Source organism: Lutra lutra, chromosome 8 (assembly GCF_902655055.1).
Source record: "Lutra lutra chromosome 8, mLutLut1.2, whole genome shotgun sequence".
NCBI classification, from domain to species: domain Eukaryota; kingdom Metazoa; phylum Chordata; class Mammalia; order Carnivora; family Mustelidae; genus Lutra; species Lutra lutra.
Window position 1 is genome coordinate 83,521,411 of NC_062285.1, and position 21,719 is coordinate 83,543,129.

General features: G+C 34.7%; 1 protein-coding gene across 1 annotated transcript in view; it reads right to left on the reverse strand.

The window, feature by feature from the left end:
- Nucleotides 1-21,719, reverse strand: part of PIK3C2G (phosphatidylinositol-4-phosphate 3-kinase catalytic subunit type 2 gamma) — a 353,953-nt gene that overhangs the window by 279,244 nt on the left and 52,990 nt on the right. Inside the window, exons 6-8 of the mRNA XM_047741193.1 lie at nucleotides 12,660-12,762; nucleotides 8,770-8,840; nucleotides 972-1,035 (exon numbers count right to left, since the gene is read on the reverse strand). Coding sequence (XP_047597149.1) covers nucleotides 972-1,035; nucleotides 8,770-8,840; nucleotides 12,660-12,762 — 238 coding nt within the window. The remainder of the gene's footprint in view (nucleotides 1-971; nucleotides 1,036-8,769; nucleotides 8,841-12,659; nucleotides 12,763-21,719) is intronic.

A 21,719-nucleotide genomic window follows, 5' to 3' on the forward strand; every position in this document is an offset into this window, starting at 1 on the left:
AAAAACAAAACTGTCTTATACAATTTTCTATAATCATAGGTGGTTTTATCTGTGGAAGATTAAGTTATAAGAAATGGTATGCCTAATGGTGACCACAACTTGGATGCCCAGTTGGTGACCAAATCTCAGTAGTCTTAGACTAAATCCATCATTTTTCCCTGTCAAGCTAGCTTCTCCTCTCTTTGCTATTTTAGTGAACTGATGTCTCCATGCAGTCAATTAGCAGCCAGGAATGTGGAGGTATTCTAGACACTCTCTTCTTTTGTTTTACACATAGTCTTTCACCAAATCATATAAGTTGCATATTTTTACCTATTTTGAATTTGTCCCCTCCTACCTACCCCTGTTGTAGAGTTTTTGTCAATACCCTCATCATCTCTTTGGGCTAATGAAATGCTCCTCTAATCACCCATCTGTCATTCTACTGGCTTGCATAATGGTTCTATGTCATCAGCTGATAAATTAGAAAATCATTAAATTGTCCATAAAGTGTCCTTAAGATCCTATATAATGGCCCCTGCTTGCCCCTTTCATCTGGTCTCTTTACAGGCCTTTAACCCTAATTGTAGCCATTCCAAATTTCATACAGTTTTCAAATCACAGCAGGCTGTTTCCTAACTGCTTCTATTCATGGTGTTCTATACTGAAAGTTATCCCCACCCCTCACTTTCCTTCACATGCCACTTCTCTAGCTGACATACTCATTTTTCAACATCCAGGTCAAATAGGTAAAATTGATAACTTTCTTCCATGGCCTATATACGCATAGGTCTTTCACAGTATCTGTGACACTTTATTAACACACATCTATTTACTTGTCTTTTTTGCCTTGATAGAATGAAAGCTGCTCAAGTATAGACCTTCTACTTTATTCATCTTTGTATCTTCAGAAAACTGCAAAGTTTTAGAAAAAGAGTATATGGTTAATAGATGCTTGTTGAATTGACAGGTGAAGTAACATAAGTTAATACCTGGGTTTTCAATAGGCATTTCAGATGGAAGTCATATTTTTTTATTACTGTTGAGAGGCACTGTCTGGAAAGAAAAAAAACAACTTTGTTTAAAAGTGGGTAGGAAAGCTTATATAAACTTTAGCATATTTATCATAAATTCTGTTTTGTCCATGATTCTATAGCAGACATGGTTAAAAAAGAATTGCTGCTGACACGATTTTAAAAACCATTTCAGACGAATGTTTATAAACTTTCTGTAACTTGATAAGCTACAACATATTTGAAAACTTTAGAACTCCCAAAAAAAAAAAAACTCATGACAAATTAACCAAACCTCTCGAAGACTGTTCATTGCATCAAACTACTCTTTATTCAAAATATAAATTACAAAAGGATTCATGAGCAGATAATGACAAATACTAACATCAAGAATTGTTAAATATGCAAAATCTTGAAGAGAATCCCTTTCTGAATTAATGACATATATTTATAATACATAAAGTTGTCTTTGGCTTCAGACCTCTGTGTTTTTCTTTCCTGAGCTTCTCTTATTGCTCCAACTTTATCTTTGCTTCAGTGGAATAGATGTGAGATGAGTAGAGATTTTTCTGACTTCACTTATCAAAATTATTTTCCTAAACATTATGATTTTCCCTTCCTATTTGTCCCCAAAACTCCTGAATTGAATTGAACAAATGATACAACATGAACACACACCAATATATTTTACAGTAGCTGCCTTCTCAGCCTTTGTTAAATCATCACTTTAGTTGCATTACATCTTATAGTTCAAAGACAAAATTCATAGACTATGTAAAAGTGGAGGTATAGGAAAAGAATAGTGAAAAATTTTGGTTATTGGAGAAAAGGTTTTTATATAAAATCTTACCTTAAAACTTAAAAGACCCCCAAGAATATATACCTAGTTCAGCACCTTGCTATTAAATATTATATTTATTTTATAGAAAAACTCCTAGAAACTAACGAGGGTATGTGATTTGCCCAACTTCTAAATAGAAGTCAGGTCAGGGAAGAGGAAAACTGAAAACAAAGCTCCTGCCATCTAGTGTTTGATCTTTTAATGACGCCATAAAGTGGGCTGTGGAAGGCAAGCCGAAGAGCCTTGTATTCCAGAAAGCAGTCTTGGAGGTCACCATGATGGCAAAGTAGGAGATCCCAGCCTCTGTCTTCCCACAATAAGACAACTATCCATGAACAGAAACAGCTCTGGGAGAGCTTAGGAGTCCTTCCAAGAAACTTACATAACACCGTAGAACAACAGCAACAACAGCTGAGAATAAACACACAAAAAGGGAAGGAAGGGCAGTTTCATTTTACCTGCCTCATCCCATCCTGCAGGCCAGCATTTCTCACTGCCAAGAGGGAAACCCCCTTGCTGGGAAAGGGAGAGTGGTGAACCAGCAGCTTTCCCAGCCTTTTGGGCCACTACAAGAAGGACCTACATTGGTTTACTCCAGCCAGAGACCAGCAAAGCAGAGATGCATAAAGACCCCTAGGAACAAGGAAGAACGGCTGGGGCTACCACTATGAGTCACACAGTGGGAGTTACAATGGTTCCCAGTGACCTGCTCTGCAGAGGGCCCAGTAACTTTTACCACTGAAGAAACCAACAACCAACAGAGCGGCTGCAGAACCCCCTGCAGATTTCCCTATTTCCCTCATATACACAGGTATTCACATTCACAAATAGCAGCTGCTTGAGTTCCTCTCCACTCCTTCCTCACCCCATTGCCACTCCAGGACTTACCTGTAGCTGGTTCCCAAGCTGCACACCTCCAAGCCTTTGGCCTGACTAATGTCTTCACTGCTGTGCACATGTCTTAGGGAGACACTGCAGTCACAGGAATGCACACCAACAGCCAGAGCCCCCATAGCTGCTTGTGGGCCTCGTTCTGTCCTGTTTCCTGTCATTAACTCACACAGTGGGCTTGCTTGCAACCAGCCCCTCCAGCTGTATACCTGCATCTAACCAGCCTGACTCCCATAACAACCTCCACTGCTATGCACAGGATGAAGGTCTGCAGCCAGAGGAGTGCATGCCAACAGCCCGGTCTCCACAGTGCCAGTGCACCTTCAGTTAGTCCTAGTCTTTGCTGCCAGCCCTGTCCTCCCCCACTATCTGTTTGTCTGCCACCAGCCACTGCCACTACACAGGCACCTGCAGCTGGCCCCTGCAACTGTGTGTGTGTGTGTGTGTGTGTGTGTGTGTGTGTGTGTGTGTGTGACACCAGCTCTAGTAGCAACCACTGCCTGCCCTGGTCCCTAGCTACTGAACCTGGAGACACCACTGAAGATGCCAACAATACCTGCAGCCACTGCAGATCCCCCACAGCACTTCTAGGGCCACACAGTTAATGTTGTGGGTCCCAGTGGGCTGACCCAAGGGGACATTACTCTCACCAGATCTGGGTCTTCCACATGGCTCTGTCCTTGGTGCCCTTACTATAGACCCAGGACCATAGCGTGCTCCAATGTGCCTCACCTGCAGGTGAAGGTCCTGCACTGAGATCAGCCCATAAAGTCTGGAATATGTGACAGCTTCTTCCCATGCACAGACACCTCTGCAAGGCTCTAGGGATCACAAAGAATTGGGGAAATAGGACTCCACCAAAGGAACAGAGTAAACTTTTAGCAACTGACCTCAAAGAAGTGGAGATACATGAATGGCCTGACAAAAGAATTTAAAATAATTGTCCTCAAGAAACCCAGAAGTATAAGGGAACACAGAAAGACAATTTATTGAAATCAGCAACACAATATAAGAACAAAATGAGAAATTCAACAAAGGTATAGAAAACATATAAAAGAACCAGAAGTTTTGGAGCTAAAGAATACAGTAGTTGAACTGAAGAATTCAAAAAAGAAGCAGAAGAAGGGCAGAAGGGTCCTGGCAGAAGAAGGGACCAAGAAAAAGAAAAAATCGGTAAGCTCAAAGACAGATTATTTGAAATTACCTAAGCAGAGGAACAAAAGGGGAAAAAAAAGGAATTAAAAAGGCCTGTGAGATTCATGGAACACTATAAAAAGAAATGATGTACATGTCATTGTAGTCCCAGAAGGAGAAGAGAATGAGAAAGGAACAGACAGCTTATATAAAGATAATGGCTTTTGAACTTCCCAAACCTGGGGAGAGATTTGGGCATCCAAGTTCAATTGGAGTGGCTGAGTGGATAAAGACACAACTATATATATCCTGGCTACAAGAGACTCCCTTCAGCTTCAAGGACACACACATTCACAGTGAAGGGATGGAGAAAGGTACTTCATGCATATAGAGACCAAAAAAGAGCAGAGGTAGCTATACCTATCTTATACAAAACAGACTTTAATTTAAAAGCTCTTACAGGGGCTGCCTGGGTGGCTCAGTATGTTAAGTGTCTGTGTTTGGCTCAGATCATGAACCCAGGATCCCGGGATCAAGCCTTTAGTCTGGCTCCCTGCTCAGTGGGAGTCAGCTTGTCCCTCTTCCTCTGCCCCTCCCCAGACTACTCTCTCTCTCTCTCTCCCTCCATCTCTCTCGCTAATAAATAAATAAAATCTTTTAAAAAGCTGTTATAAGAAACAAAGAAGGAGCAAAAGAGACTACTATGAACAATTACATGACAAAAAATTGGACAACCTAGAATACTAGATAAATTCCTAGAAAATACTACCCACCAAGTCTGAATCAGAAGGAAATAGAAAATCTGAATAGACCAATAAGAAGATTAAATTGGTAATCAAAAACCTTCCAACAAAGAAAAATTCAGGAGCAGATAGCTTCATTGATAAATCCTACCAAATTTTTAAAGACAAATTAATGACAGTTCTTCTCAAACTCTCCCAAAAACTTGAAGAGGTTGGGACACTCCCAAACTCATTATATGAAGCCAGAATTACCCTGATACCAGAGCCAGAGAAGGGCACTACAAAAAAATAAAACTACAGGCCAATATCCCTGATGATTATAGATGCAAAAATTTCCAACCAAATATTTGCAAACCAAATTCAACAGCACATTAAAAGGATCATATACACCATGACCAAGAAAATTTATCCTTGAGATGTAAGAATGATTTAACTACACAAATCAATAATTGTGATAAGGCACCTGAATAAAATGAAACAAATCATTGATTATCTCAATAGAAGCAGAAAAGCATTTGAAAAAAGTTACATTCTTTCAGAAAAACTTTCAACAAATTAGGTATAGAAAAACATATCTCAACATAATAAAGTTCATGTATGACAACCCACAGCTATCATCATACTTAATGGCGAGATGTTGGAAGTACCTCCTCTAAAATCAGGAACAAAGTAAGGATTCCCATGCTCACCACTCCTATTCAGCATGGTACTAGAAGTCTTAGAGTAATCAGACAAGAAAATGAAATAAAAGGCATTCAAACTGGAAGGGAGAAGTAAAATTTTGTCTGTTTCATGATGGTATGATCTGATATGTAGAAAATCCTGACAACTCCATCCAAATACTCTTAGAACTAATAAATGAATTCTGTAAAGTTTCAGGATGCAAGACAAATCAGTTGGATTTCTATACATGACAGAGAAAGTTTTGAAAAATTAAGAAAAAAATCCCACTTACAATAGCATAAAAAATAGTAATAAGGAAGTGAAAAATCTATACACTGAAAACTATAAGACATTGATGAAAGAAATTGAAGAAAACACATAAATAGGAAGGTTTTCAAGGTTTTAGATCAGAAGAGTTAATATTGTTAAAATGTCCATACTACTCAGAGCCACCTATATGTAGATTATATATTTTAAGTAAGCGCTGTGTCCAACATGGGGCTTGAACATGAACCTCAGATCAAGAGTCTACTGATTGAGCCCACTAGGCACCCCATTCAATATAATTTTATCAAAATTCCAGTGTCATATTTCATAGAAATAATAAAAACAGTCCTAAAATTAATAAGGAAGCTCAAAATACCCTGAATAGCCAAAGCAATCTTGAGAAAGAACAAATCCAGAGTGATCACACTTCGTGATTTCAAACTATTTTACAAAGATTTGGAAATCAAAAGCATTATGATACTGATATAAAAACAGTCACATAGACCAATCAAACAGACTTGAGAGCCCAGAAATAAACCTACACATATATGGTCAAGTATTATTTGACAACGATCCAAGAATAATCAGTGGGGAAAGGATAGTCTCTTCAATAAATAGTGTTGCGATAAGTGGATATTCTCATGCAAAAGAATGAAATGGCACCCCTATCTTAAACCTTAAACTTTGCCCTGCACAGCAAAGGAATGAATGAACAAAATAAAAAGGCAACCTAGGTTATGAGAGGAAATATTTGCAAACCATATATCTGATAAGAGGTTGATACCTAAAATGTACAACTCAGCAGTGAAAAATCAGTCCAATTTTTAAAGAATGGACAGAGGACTTGAGTAGACATTTCTCCTAAAAAATATATACAAATGGTCAAGAAGCACCTGAATAACAAGCACAAGAACAGTATCACTAATTGTTGGGGGAATGCAAATCAAAACCATAATGAGATACCACCTCACACCTGTTAGAATGGCTATTATCAAAAAGATTCTTGTCAAGACTGTGGAGAAAGGGGAACCCTAATGTACTGTTGGGAATGTAAATTGGTATAACTGCTTTAGAAGATAGTATGAAGTTTCCTTAGAAAATTAAAAAAAAAAAAAACTATGCTATAATCCTGCACTCCCAAGTTCATTGCCACATAATTCACAATGGCCATGACAAACGACCTAAATGTTCATCGGTGGATAAATGAATACACACACACACATATACATATATAATGCCATATATATAATAATATATATCAGTAATACAAAATACTATATATAAAATAAAAATATATTTTGTGTGCAACTTTATATGTAAATATATGCATTATTTATAAATATTTTATATAGACTTAGACAATTATATACAATATATACAATTAAAGTAGAATAAGCACTTAGAATTAAACATTTTGTTTTAGTCCTAGCTAGAGCATAAATTATCTGTATGATGGCTGACAAATTTTTGAAATAAATTGATAAGATATGCCGCACCGCCCTAGGTTTGAAGAGAAGGCGTGGAGGACTTAGATTCTGAGGCTAGTCCGTCCCTGTCAGGTTTCCTCTAGTCTTCACTGTGGCACAGCTTTTGCTTTGCCCTAATTTAACCCTGTGAACACCTGGACTGCACAGTGGTCAAGGTCACTAGTCTTCTGTGAAGGGCCGGATAATGGCAGGGTGAGGCAGGAACAGAAGAAAAAACTACCTTGCTCTCACTTTCTTTTCCTACCCTTCCCTTGTTTCTCTGTGTCTCAGGCAGCAGCTGTCTACATGTAAGTCACAACCCTCCACCAAACCAGTTCAAAGCAATCCTTTGTCTCCCAAGGATTTCTCACTTTTTAAAAAATTTGTCAGATTTGATATCACTCTACAGGCTTTTTCTTTTTTGGATACATTTATTTTGGAATAAGGAAACTACAGCCTTTATTAATATGTCATTTTGATGAGAGCCCATACCTAATCCATGTAATTAGCTATAAAATAAAAATTTGAGTTAGGTTATATTGGAAGTCCTCCCTATTACTACCTATTCTATGATTTTATTGTTGAAGACAAATATTTTGGGGGAAATAAAGAGAGGCCCATATGGAAAGACAGTAGTTTAATAGGAAAATATATGGTCTGCAAATTTCAGACAGTTGGTCTTTGCAGATTTCAGGCAGACCTAATTTTGGTCCTACCACTGATGAACTGAGTGGCCTTAGGCAAGGTATTTAATCTTCTAGAACTTTAGTTTCTTTGATTTTGAAATAAATTCTGTGTTTTATCATAGGGTTGTAGGGAGAATTAGATAAGGTAATATATGCAAAATGTACAATAACTCCATTAAGTGATGATAGCTATTATGAATGGTCACTAAAAACAATTTTAATGTGGGCGCCTGGGTGGCTCAGTGGTTTAAAGCCTCTGCCTTCGGCTCAGGAGATGATCTCAGGGTCCTGGGATCGAGCCCCGCATCAGGCTCTCTGCTCAGCAGGGAGCCTGCTTCTTCCTCTCTCTCTGCCTGCCTCTCTGCCTACTTGTGGTCTCTGTCTGTCAAATAAATTTAAAAAAAAATTTTTAACTCATATTTTATATCAGGTTTGCTTCTGAAATTAATGATACATACCTCCCATACCCCATTTTTCACTAATTCAACTCAGAACAACTTTAATTCCAGATAAACCCATAGTGTGGCATGATATCTTCTCCCAGCTTACCTTTCTGATGGGTCTATTCTTTTCAATAATACATGTATACATTTAGATATCACAATCAATTAGGATACGTTCATTGACTGTCATTTGAGTTTTCCAATTTGAATTCACACTCCTCTGTTTATGATGCACCAATTATTTTCAGGGAGTTCAAGAAAGAAATTTAAAGCAGGAGATTTTGACTTTCAAAGTATGGAAATTCAGTTATACAAAGAGCTTAGTGACACATGCACACTCAAATTCACAAAATGAATGAGAAAAAAAAAGCCCTAGAAAATGTAATAACTGGTAGCAGAGAGATTTTAAAATGAATGTTAGATTGTTCTGGAAGGTGTTAGCAGCTCTTCAAATGCATCTGAATAGCTGTGAAGAATAGATAATTATTAACAAAATTTGCCAAAGGAAGATATCTATTAAAAGTATAATAGCTTCCACGGTACTAGTGAAAGGACAGTTTTTACAATCAACTGAAAAATATTGTGATTTGGCACTTGAGAACTCAGTCAGAAAGTAGTCTTGGAACAAAATAAAATATCTTACCTGGATACTTTCCAAATATGCATAAATTCTAGAAGTTGGTTCAGATAAAACTGACTGTGGTCATCTTCATGCTGTAGACAGCAGAATATATTAATATTCATAGAGTGACTAGGAATGAGTACCAGATAAAAATAGGTCTGTAACTTCCTGCTGTCATTTTATTCACCTCTTTTGATAACCCTCATTGATCATTTTAATACTTTGTTTTAAAGACTTTACAAGACACTTCTTAACTCTGTAAGCATTCTTTTAAAAAAGTGAATCAGAAAACTGAGCTTTGGTTGAGGATAACCTCAAGGATGATTGAAAAACATCCTGGCATCACCAAGGTCAGACATTAGGTTCTCCTAGCAGGAAGGCAGTTTTGCAGACACTAGTTCTCTCACATACATGCACATTTCTTTACATTCAGGCTGTGGACGCCATGGCAGTCTGAGACTTGATAGCTTGTCACATCGGCTGGCAGACTCAGAATGAACTCCATTTTTCAGCTTTACCACATCTTGCCTCCCAAATATTAGTGTAAGAGGAGTTATCAGGGGGCCTGTGTTTTCTCCCAAGATGAGCAGAAACTACTCATTGTAAAATATCAGTTCTGTGGTCCATATGCATAAACACACAAACACACATGCATACACGCACACACACGCCCCATAACTCCTCAATTAGCAGTTCTGCAACAGGCGCTCATGAAAATCCTATGCAAGTCTGCAAAGGAGAGTGCGATATACTCCCTCATAATGGCACTATTTCACTACACACAGCTGTTAAGTTTGAAAGCTAAATGAGTCCCTAAATACCTGGAGTGCATGTAATCTTGTATGTTAATATATGATCTATTTTTAAAACTGCCTATTAGAGCTCCTGACAGAAAACATCAGAAGGAAGATCTTGATATGGCCTAAGCTCAAAGGTATATTAATATTTTTAATGGGTGGTTTTGTGAGGAAGAGTAAAGAAGTTGTTACATGGAGAGAATAAGGCCATCCCTATAATACAGTATGTTGAATGCATGCTACAAAAAAAAAAACACTTTGAGAAGAAGAAAAGAAAACTTTTTCTGAAGTTAAAACCAAAGCAAGCATATAAATAATGACGTATTTGCATCTTTCTGTATAGCATAATCATATTCATTTTAAAATCACTTCACTTGGCTTCCAGAGATGCTTTTGGGGGAGAAATTGGCCTTTGTCATATTGTCACTTATAAGAAAAGTATTTTTATTTAAAGGAACTCAAAAGTCTGGAGAACAGGTTTAAGCAGTTGTCCATGGAATATATTGTACTCTTTACTTTTCTCCAAAGCTAAAGGCCATTCCTTCATCTTAAGGAAAAAGATGAAGAGAAAAAGTTAAGGTGTCTCTTTTTGCCTTTTTCCTACAGAAATCTACTGCTGTATGTGTTCTGTGAATGTTTCCTTGAGCGAGAATGAAATCAATCCTTGTCAAATTTGAGAGAGATAAAGAGAAAAATCTTTTTATAAAAGACTCAGTTATACACATCTAATGAGGATGGGGATTGTAAAATTTTGAAATCTAGAAAGATTTCTAAGGACTTGTCAACATATCAACATGTTTTATGAATAATCTCATGGAACAAGAATTAAATGACCATATTTCAGTATAACACAAACAAGTTTAAAATAGGAAAGGCATCTGAGATGAATTGAGCTTTGCAGTATACTTGTACAATTAGAGAACTCTCACATCTCGAGTGTAAGGCAATGGTGTCAAGAAATTTAATGGAATAATAATCATCATTATGTTCCTAGTATTATACAGAAGAAATATTTTAAGCCAATTTATGTAATTTTACTGAAAAGGAATATAATTGTTTATAAATGTTTTATATAGATAAATTATGAAAATCATAGAGAATTTTGACACTACGTTAAACAATAGAATCAGTATCTCCTTACCATAGAAAGTTTTTAATAGTAAAAGGCTAACATACCATCTAGTCTAACACCTTAATTTTATGACATCAATAATTGATACTTATGTAGTTCTGATTAGGCACAGGCACTGACTTAAGCTCTTCACTTTCATTTTTCAATTAGGTTCTAATAATAATCATACTAGGTATGTATTATTATTCACATTTTTCTTAACCAGAAAACTAGGGTGAATATAAGCATGTGTCCAAGAGCAGACGTTTGAATTTGGCAGTATCAGTCCAGAATCTGTTTTTAAACAAGTTGCCAAATCAGTAAATTTAACACTCTATTTTTTTTAAGGTGAAAGCTAGGTCTATATGCTGTAGGATTTATACATAGAAGTAATCACTACAACTAGCCCTTCATATTCATCTGTATCAGGTGTTCCTACCCTAGGCTTTAAAAACATAATTCTTTTCTTTCAAAGCACATATCTCTATCAGACTTTTTAAAAAAAAAATATTTTATTTTACTTTAGAGAGAGAGAATGCATGTGAGCATGTGCATGAGTGGGGGAAGAGGCAAAGGGAGAAAATCTTCAAGCACACTGCTGGCTGAAGGTGTGGGGCTTGATCCGATGACCCATGAGATCACGGCCTGAGCCAAAACCAAGAGTCAGATACTCAACCAACTGAGCCTCCCAGTCTATGAGACTTTTAAATGTATATTTGTTTATTGCACGTCTTCTTTACTAGGATGAGAACTCTGAATAAGTAATTCTAGAATTCTAGAATAAGTAATTCTAGAATAAGTAATGACATGTCTTGTTTGTCTCTGTATCTCCAGTGTTTAGAAGAGTGCCTCGTATATAGTAGGTGCTCAATTATCATTTGCTCAGTGAACAAATGGGTTTCATTCTGTGCATATATGTTTTCTAAGTCATAATTCTGAATTTTAAATTACTACCAATGAGATAAGTAATTTTTTTAGCAACATGAAAGTTCTCAAGAATAGAAGTTGTAATCATACATTTTGTCTTCTTCCCCCATGTTGAAATGAAACGTGATGATTTCAGCTTTTTCAAAACATTGAAGACAATTTGAAGACTCTTAGGGTATATTAATATTGAGAGTATTAGTTGTACTTTATAATGTTTCTCTGTGGAGATTTCAGATGCATACCCTGCAGCTGTCAACACTGGCTGAGTTGAGTACCAGTTCCAAAAGATTTTTCTAAACAACTCTCTTTTGGCCTCATTATGTTATATTCCACATAGATATATTGCAACCTAATGCACCACCTGACACTTTTTATGATGAAACACCTCAGACTAGGGGGAAAAAAAAGAGTCACGCACTGGAAATCTGTTATCTGATGTAAATGACAGGGCGATGGGATTTTTACTTAAAGCAGGTAATTGGAAGATTCTACAGATAAAGCTGCCAAAATATCAAAGTTCATTGCATACTGTGCAATTTTGTTTTAAAATAACTCAAGACATAGGGAATAAAATTCATATCTAACAGCATGAAATTGTCATTAAAGCACAGTAATCCCTTTTGAGGTAGTTTTATTATATATATTATGAATATTAATCTGCCCTGATTTAAATTGTGTTGACACCGACATAAACTCTTCAAATAGAACGAGAGTTGTGTTATTTTTCTTTCTTCAATGGTTGCCCCTTCACATTTTTTATTCTGTTCACTTCCTAGTGGCTTCATGGATAGTATGAATGTAATAGTTTTAATAAGTTTCTCATAAATGATTTTTCCAAGAGACCAATTGATTTGCTGTTATACTAAGGTTACAGTAATGTGTTCGTGTAATTGCTTCAGTCCAAATTGTTAACAGGCATTTAGATAAATATTTCATTATGTCTCAGTAAATATACTCAAATGAACATGTATTCATTAAGCTATGTAATTCCAAATTGGCAACAGTCCATAAAGATAGGAATGTTGTCCTTAAAATGATCAGCTTGGAAATTGAAACCAATGCTAAGAAAATCTTACCTTTCGAGATAATTTTCCTGGAACTTCCCCATTTTTCTGCAGATTAAGTTGAATAACAGATTTATCTTTCTGAAATATTTTGTGGCTCCCCAAAGAGTAATCACTAAAGGAGAAAAAAAAATGAATAGTCATTTCTGCCCATAATACCCCCAACTGTATGTTTTCCTTTCTGATTTTGTGTCTTTGTTTCTATTTTTTTTTTTTTTTTTGAAACTTGGTCTGGTAAAAGTTTTATATATAGCCTTACTTTCTTATATTTATTTAAAATATATCCTCATATTAATTTTAAGTGACAATTTTAAAATACTATAGTTATTAAGATATTACAATTATTTTTCAAGTGCATCAAGCTAGAAAATGATTAGGTAGCTTTAGGATGGACATAAATTATAATAAAGAATATATTACATATTCAGAGTTAGTTTTATCCAGCCATCTCAAAGCTGAGGACAGCATGTTTCTGGGAGGTTTAACTGATGCGACAAAGTATATGTGGAGCAGTGAGGTGGACATGTCATAAGCTTTAGAGACAGATTTACTAGCTTCGTGACAGGCACACCAGTTAAACTCTCTGAAACTCAATATATATTTTTTAGAATTGATATTATTAATAATCTACATTATTAAGATTATATAATCTATATAATTATATATAGTTATATAGATTATATGTAATCTATATAATAATCTATATTATTAATAATCTACATTATTTGATGAGCAGATTAAACTGAAAAAATATCGCCACGTATTTCAGATACTTCTAATGCCATAATTTTTCTCCCTCCCTGCCTCCCTCTCTCCCTCTTTCCTTCCTTCCTTCCTTCCTTCCTTCTCTCTCCCTCTGTAAGAGTTATTAAAAAGGATGTATTTGTTAATGTACTTTGTATAAGGATCTTAGTTAAACATATGAAGGGTTTCAGAAGGAAAAAAAAAGCCTTATATGTTAAAACATTTGAGGCCATTAGAGGGATATGTTCATTTATCTGGAAAAGTCACTAAATATTTGAGAACACTTATTCTCAAAAATGGCAGAAAAATAAAGCATTACTCTGTTGATAGCTACTAAATTTTCTATAAATGTTCTTATTTTGACAATTGCTATTTTTTTAAGAAAACACTTGTGAAAATGGTGATAGTATTCACAACATGTGTTCTACACCCTATGTCCCTTCCTCCTGTTAGATTCCTGTCCCAATGCTCTCCATGAGCTTTAATTGCTTCTTGAGTTATTTCTACTGCTAGTCTAAACATAAGGCATGGCATATGTATCCTTGAGCTCCTGCCTTCCTCATCACCCAAGTTTTGCTCCGAAGGCATTCTCCATACTCTCACATGAATTCAAGTTCCTCTCCTTTCATCCCCCACCCCCAACTCCTCTTTCCATGCTTAGAGTTCTGTTTTCTTATTTCTATTCTGGGATCCAGCTTAAGAGTAGTGGCCCACCTTGCTCAAAGTTTCCTTTCGTCAGTGTGTTGAAGTCTAGACAATGGACCCCAGTCTGGTGACTTCAGCCTCAGATATGGTTACAGCTTTCTGGAACTATTTTATCTCACCCACCTGTATATATACCCCTTACTAGGGCTTTGAGATAAATTTGATGGCCAGTAAATATGAATTTCAGATAATATTGAATTATTTTTTTAGTATAGGTATATGTGTCATATAATATTTGATATATATTTTAAAAAGTGGGGGTTTTTATGAAATTCACGTTTAACTGGACAGCCTATATTTTCATTTACTAAAGCTGCCTGTTCTACCCCTTTCTAAAAGTAGGATCTAAGTCTTCCCTTATCTTTGCCTCACTCTGTGTATGTGTGTGTGTGTGTGTGTGTATGGCAAGATCTGAGTAATTATCAGATTTTGGGTAATTTTCAGATTTTGCACGTCTCTTTTTTCCCCTATAACTCATCTCCCCATTTTTTTAAAAGTTACTTTATGGGAATGTACTCTCATGGAAAACATTTGAATTGTAGTAAACTGTAAAAAATAAAACAGAGAAGAAAAATTCTCCTCTTTCCCTTTTCTAGAATAACAATTATTCAGAGTTTATGGCACTTCTTTTGTAAGCCAAAATAAGTGGCCAAGTACATATATATTTCTGTTAAAAATGAAATCATTTTATTTTACCTATATCTCTAGCCTATAGCTAAATGTATTTTAACTCATTTTCTGAGACTGCTTTATAATCAGAAAATTTAAACCATCTCTCTCATAGCAATGCCTTCTGCTATGTTATCGTTGGTTTATATTAACTATAATTTTTTTACTATTTTCCTTCATTTGTTGAGATTGTTTGAATCTTCTTTGAGGCTCTTCTTTATCTTTATAGAGTCTTGGGAAACATAAATATATTTGTTAATCTTCCAGTGGTTACCCAATTTTTAAATAACATGTAACTTAAATCTTTTCCATTGTAATCTCAATTTAATCTCTGTGTATATCGCACTCTCAAATAAGACTTAGAGCCTGAATATGATTTCAGTTCATTTCTCTACCATTGCCCTCCAGCTGCCCAATTAAAGATAATTTTGAATTTTAGTTCCATATTCTCTTATCACTTAACCGATAAGATCAAGAAAAGTGTAAATAAAACAAAGTTAGAGATGGGAATTATAAAAAAGACATCTTAGAACATTTTGTTTTTTTTTTTTTTTTTTTAAAGATTTTATTTATTTATTTATTTGACAGAGAGAGATCACAAGTAGGCAGAGAGAGGCGGGGGAAGCAGGCTCCCTGCCGAGCAGAGAGCCCGATGCAGGACTTGATCCCAGGACCCTGAGATCATGACCCGAGCCGAAGGCAGCAGCTTAACCTACTGAGCCACCCAGGCGTCCCTAGAACATTTTGTTTTTAACTAAAAATGTCTAAATAGACTCTCAGTCACCTAAGTGTTGATATCAGAGTAAAGAAAGCCTTTGATATAAGATGCAGGGTCTGTTGATTATAATTTTATGGCTTCTTTCTGACATAAACCAAACCTATAAGTAATAATCTCTAACATCTTATTCTACCTTCTTTATAAAGAGCATGTACTTGGACTTGAAGAACAACCTGAATAAAAAATTGGTTTAGATTTTTATAATTATTGCTCTAATCTTTTAAACTTGTTTCTTCCACATTTAATTCAGCAGTAATAGTTTTTAATGATTCCTCTTTATCAATTATCTATAAAGAATTCAACTTAATTTTTTTCATAGCAACACTTTCTTTTTTGTTCTTTATACTTACATCCTTATATACAATCTATCTGGAATGCTTTGTTGAGTAAAGAGTGATGTATAGCTCCAATTTTAGACATTTTTCCAACACAGTGGCAATTTTCTGGAATATCTTTAATGAGGACATCTTCTCATCTTTGACCTATTACATTTATCACACGACTAGTTTTCATAAATATCTGATCTGTTTCTGGACTCTAAATATTCCATTAATCTATACATCTGTTCCTGTGCCAATACCAAATTGCTTCAATTATTTAATTTTCTAGCATATTTTGAAGTGTGGAAATGAAAGTCACTATTTAAAGTAAATTATATTACCTATTTTTGCACAGTTTCTCTTCCAGAACAATTTTAGAATCAGTGTGCCTCTGTTAAGGAGAAAATGCTAATATAGTGTTGACTTATATTTAATTTATGGGATTAAGTAAGAAGAATTGGTATTTTTCTAATATTAAGTCTTCTTTTCAAGGATAAGTATATTTTTACATGCACTCTAATTCTCTTTTATGCCCTTGAGTAAAGTGTTAGTTTTCTTTCAGGTCATCATTACACATATTATGTTTTTTGCAAGATATTTTATAGATTCTGTTCTATTATGAGTCAAAGCTTTTTTTCATGGTATTTATTCATTGGTTTTATGTGTTGACTTAGTTTGTCGAATCCTGCTGTAATACCTAATGTTTTCCAGTTGATTATTTTGGACTTTCTAAATAGAAAATTCTTTTAAAATAATTACTGTTTTATCTATTGCTTCCCAATATTTTTTTTTAAAGATTTTTATTTATTTATTTATTTGTCAGAGAGAGAGGAGAGTGAGCGAGCACAGGCAGACAGAATGGCAGGCAGAGGCAGAGGGAGAAGCAGGCTCCCCGCCAAGCAAGGAGCCCGATTTGGGACTCGATCCCAGGACGCTGGGATCATGACCTGAGCCGAAGGCAGCTGCTTAACCAACTGAGCCACCCAGGCATCCCATGCTTCCCAATATTTTTGTTGACTGTTGTCTAGAACCCTCCTGATTAGTAATAATGATAATAGACATCCCTTTCATTTTCTTACTTTTATAGGAAATCCCTTAAATGATTAACCGATGGATATGATATTTGCTGTGTATTCCTGTGATGTATTTTTCATGTTTTATTTTGTTAATGATTTTAAAAAATTATAAATAAGTTTCAAATTTTATCAGATAGGTTTTCAGTATATGGTGCATCAAATTGAGAAAACCATTTTTTTCTTGAATGTGTTAATATATTAATTACACTGATTTTCCTAATGTATAATTATATTTACATTTTTGTGTAGATTATCCCACTAGCAGATTTAATTTACAGTTTTTTAAGGTTTTGGGGTTTTTTGCATTTTTCAAAATTTAGATAGGCCTATAATTTTAAGATTTTATTACCTTTATTTGTTTTAGGCATCACAATTAGGCCAGCCTTGTAAACTTCATATACCTTTTCTCTGTCCTGGAACAGTTTATATAATTGGAAAATCTCTGTTCTCTGAAGGTTTGGTGCAATTTGCAAAAACTAACTTTTCACCCCACACTGCTCATTGTTTTCTTTTATACTATATACTTTTATTTTATTTTATTTATATTTCATACTTTTATTCTTTTATACTACTTTATACTTGTCTCCTTGAGCTAATTTTGAAAGCTCATCATTCCTTAGGATATTGTCTTGTTTTTTATAAAGCTGTCAAATGAATGTCCCAAAACCTTCCTATTTTAAATATCTTTTGATATTTTATCTAGGACCTCCACAGTCCCTTTGCAATTATTTTGTCCTTCCCTTGCTGTTATTCTTTATTTTACCAGGAGTTTTTAGTAATATTTTTTCCTGCTGTTTCATGAGAATTTTGATGGGCTCTGGGTAGATTTGCATTTTACTATATTAATCCAGTCCTGAGGATATCTAATTATCATTCTAATAATAGAGGTATCATGTATGATTTTGCATGAAGAAAGATCTCAAAAACTGGAAAGGAAGAACAGTTCTGGCCCAAATCTCCCATTTTGCAAATAAGGATACTGGGTTTGACAAAATAAGACCAGACACTAAACATAAATATTTGGAGTAAAAATAGCACACTTAAAATTTATTTATAGATTCAGGCATTCCTGGTATAATGTGATACATATGTTTCTTTTTTTCTTTCCTTTTTTTCCACAAATGTCTTTTTATGTAAGGGGGCAGTGGGGTGTTTTGCAAATTGTGGGCTAAAAATAACAGGTCTCCTGGGAAAAAGTGTTGGAAGACACCACTCAAACCAATATAGGTCTCTACCAGAACACATACTGACAAAGATATACAAATCTGAATAAAAACATCAGCACAGTTTTAAAACAACTTCTTGCTAGATGTGTCTCCAAAGGCAAGGAAACAAAAGCAAAAATGAGCTGTTCTCACTTCATCAAGATAAAATGCTTTTGCACAGCTAAGGAAGCAACTGACAAAACCAAAAGATAACCAACAGAATGGAAGAGATATTTGCAAATGTCTTATCAGATAAAGGGCAGTATCTAAGATCTGTAAAGAACTTATCAAATTCAAATCTAAAAAATAAATAATCCAGTCAAGAAATAGGCAGAGGATATGAACAGACATTTCTCCAAAGAAGACATCCAAATGGCCAACAGACACATGAAAAAATGCTCAACATCACTCACATCAGGGAAATATAAATCAAAACCACAATGAGATACTACTTCACACTGGTCAGAATGGCTAAAATTAACAAATCCTGGACAGACAAATGTTGGCGAGGTATGGAGAAAGGGGAACCCTCTTACACGGTTGGTGGAGATGCAAGCTCGTGCAGCTACTCTGGAAAACAGTATGGAGGTTCTCAGAAAGTTGAAAATAGAGCTATCCTCTATTTTACCCAATAATTTCACCACTAGGTACTTACCCCAAAGATACAAAGGTAGTGCTCTGAAGGGGCACCTGCACCCCAATATTTATAGCAGCAATGTCCACAATAGCCAAACAATGGAAAGAACCCAGATGTCCATCAACAGATGAATGGAAAAGGAAGATGTGGTATGTATGTATGTATATATATATGAATATTACTCACCCATCAAAAAATGAAATCTTACCATTTGCAAAGACATGGATGGAACTAGAGAGTATTATGCTAAGAGAAATAAGTCAATAAGAGAAAGACAATTATCATATGATTTCACTTATGCAGAATTTAAGAAACTAAACAGAGGATCATAAGGGAAGGGAGGGAAAAATAAAATGAGACAAAATCAGAGAAGCAGACAAACCATAAGAGACTCTTCACATAGGAAGCAAACTGAGGGTTGCTGGAGGGGAGATGGGTGAGGGGATAGGGTAACTGGGTGATGGACATTAAGGGGGACATTTGATGTAATGAGCACTAGGTGTTATATGCAACTGATTAATCATTGAACTCTACCTCTGAAACTAACAATGCACCATAATTTAATTAATTGAATTTAAATACAATAAAAATTTTAAGAATTTAAAAAAATCTTTAAAGAATCTTTAAGAAATATAAAAAAAATCATAGTAGATAAAAGAGTCGGCTTTCAGAAAAGCCTTAGTTTGGATGGAAGAGGATGTAAGAAACCTTTGTTGCTTCTAAATACAGAGGCAAGAGCAAAATGCACAAAATTGTGGAATTCTGCAGTAAGCATTTTCAAGACAGAGCCTGAGTCTGAGTTGAGAAAAAAATGCATGTTGGTGAATGGTCACTGGTCAGTGTGTACAATACTGTCACCCTCAGCACCTTCCTGTGTACTTTGCTTTTAGCTACTCTTTTTAGTGGAACAAAACATTAGTATGCCAGAATGTTTTTACATGTATTAAGGAGACTTCTATGGATAAATTAATTTATGTTACAGAACATGTTACTTTGAGATTGTACTCAGTACCTCATTTTTTCAGATATCATATTTAAAATATTAAGTCATGTTTATGTATGTTAGCAGTAACAAAAACTATTACTGTACTAGAATTGTCACTTAAGATGAAATGTCTGATGTTACAGGTCTCTAATAACCATAATGCTTTCTAAGAGCTATAAACTACGATTCACCACTCTGCCATCACTCTGCTTGGCAAGACCACCATTTTGGTCAATTTGCTTATGATGATCTAGGGCTATACTATCTAATATAGTAACATTAGACTCATGTAGCTATTGAACACTTAAAATGTCACTAGTCTGAATTAAGATGTGCTCGAAGCATAAAATACATACTGAATTTTGAAGATTCAGCACAGAAAGGGAATATAAAACATATCAATATTTTAAAATTTTTGATTACATGTTGAAATGATACTATTTTGGTTAAATAAAATATTTGAGTTAAATAAATAAAATATTATATTAAAATTTATTTCTATCAGTTTATTTTTATATGTTTTTTAAAGTGGCTAGTAGAAAACTTAAAATAATTATGTGGCCCACATTACATTTCCATTGGACAGAGCAAGATGAAAGAGAAGAGAGAAAAAGAAAACAAAGCATTAAAGAATAGAAAGAAGGTTGATATATAGAATTTAATGAGTAAATGGACTAAGGAAAAATCAGTTAGTGTTTGTTGACTCTAGGTATCAGAAAAGATAGGAAGAAAGCCTACCGTACCAAAAGAAAGAAAAACAAACATCACTGCTAAGAGGGATAATATAGGAGAATACGATTTGAGCACTAAGAGAAAAGGCTGCATTAGGTATTACTATGCTTATATTGTGAATATTAGAATTATCTACTTCAGATTATACACAGCAGATGTTTTTCTGAATCTGGTAACATTTCAAATATGGGTTCTCAGTAGTTTTATTTAACCATATGTAAAAAAAATCTTAGACTGTTAAATGAACTGAATCTTTATGATACAATGAAAAGTTTATGTTTTTTCTTCATATATACAAGTAAATCAAAATTCTGTGCATCCATTTATTTATTCCCTCAGCAAATCTTTGATTCCAGCTGTGTGTTGTTAGCTACTATCTTGGGAACTGTTATGAGTATACCTGCCATTTAAGATAAACACCAAAGAGGGGAATCCTTGCACGTAATTACTCCTATTTCCTATTCATAAATAGCTCACATTATTTTAAAGTATTTCTATAGCAGTATGTTTGTATAAAGAGATTAATGACCTTAACACCAAAAAATGGTATGTAAGTACTTCAAATTTATCATATGGGCAAAAAAAGACATTCTAAGTAATGTTGGACCTACAAATATTAATTCCCATCAGGCTAGGCACTCCTTGTAAACTCACATTTATAAACATTATTCTATTATTGGAATAAATACATATCCTTTTTTAATAAGCTAACCTAGTTAGGTTTAATTATTCTCCATTCTTAAATGTAAGAAGTACTCACAGAGATGCATTTTGAAATAGTATAGTCCTATATAGAAAAAAAAGTATGTCCCTTTGATTTTATTGAAAGCCAGGATTGCTGAGAGCCATTAAAGATACTTCTTTAAGGAAATTCAACAATTAAGCGCCTGTTAATACTTAGGTTGACTAAAAGATGTAAAGTGAATATAAGAAAATGCTAAAATATTAATAATACTGTGGCCCTCTAGAGAATATTTTTCAAATACTTATGTATGTGTATCTGTACACACACCTATTCCTTTGGTATTTGACACTTAAAAATGTTGATGATGTTAATTCTATCATGATCCTTAATTCTAGTAAGTTTCGTAACTAAGGAAAACACCCTGGATTTATGCTTAAAGTGTTACTTGTTGCTACTCAGCATAGATAAAGATCGGTGGTACATTGTTTTCCTCAATCAGTGCTCCTCAATTTTATTGTTATTTTGCTTTCAGGGAA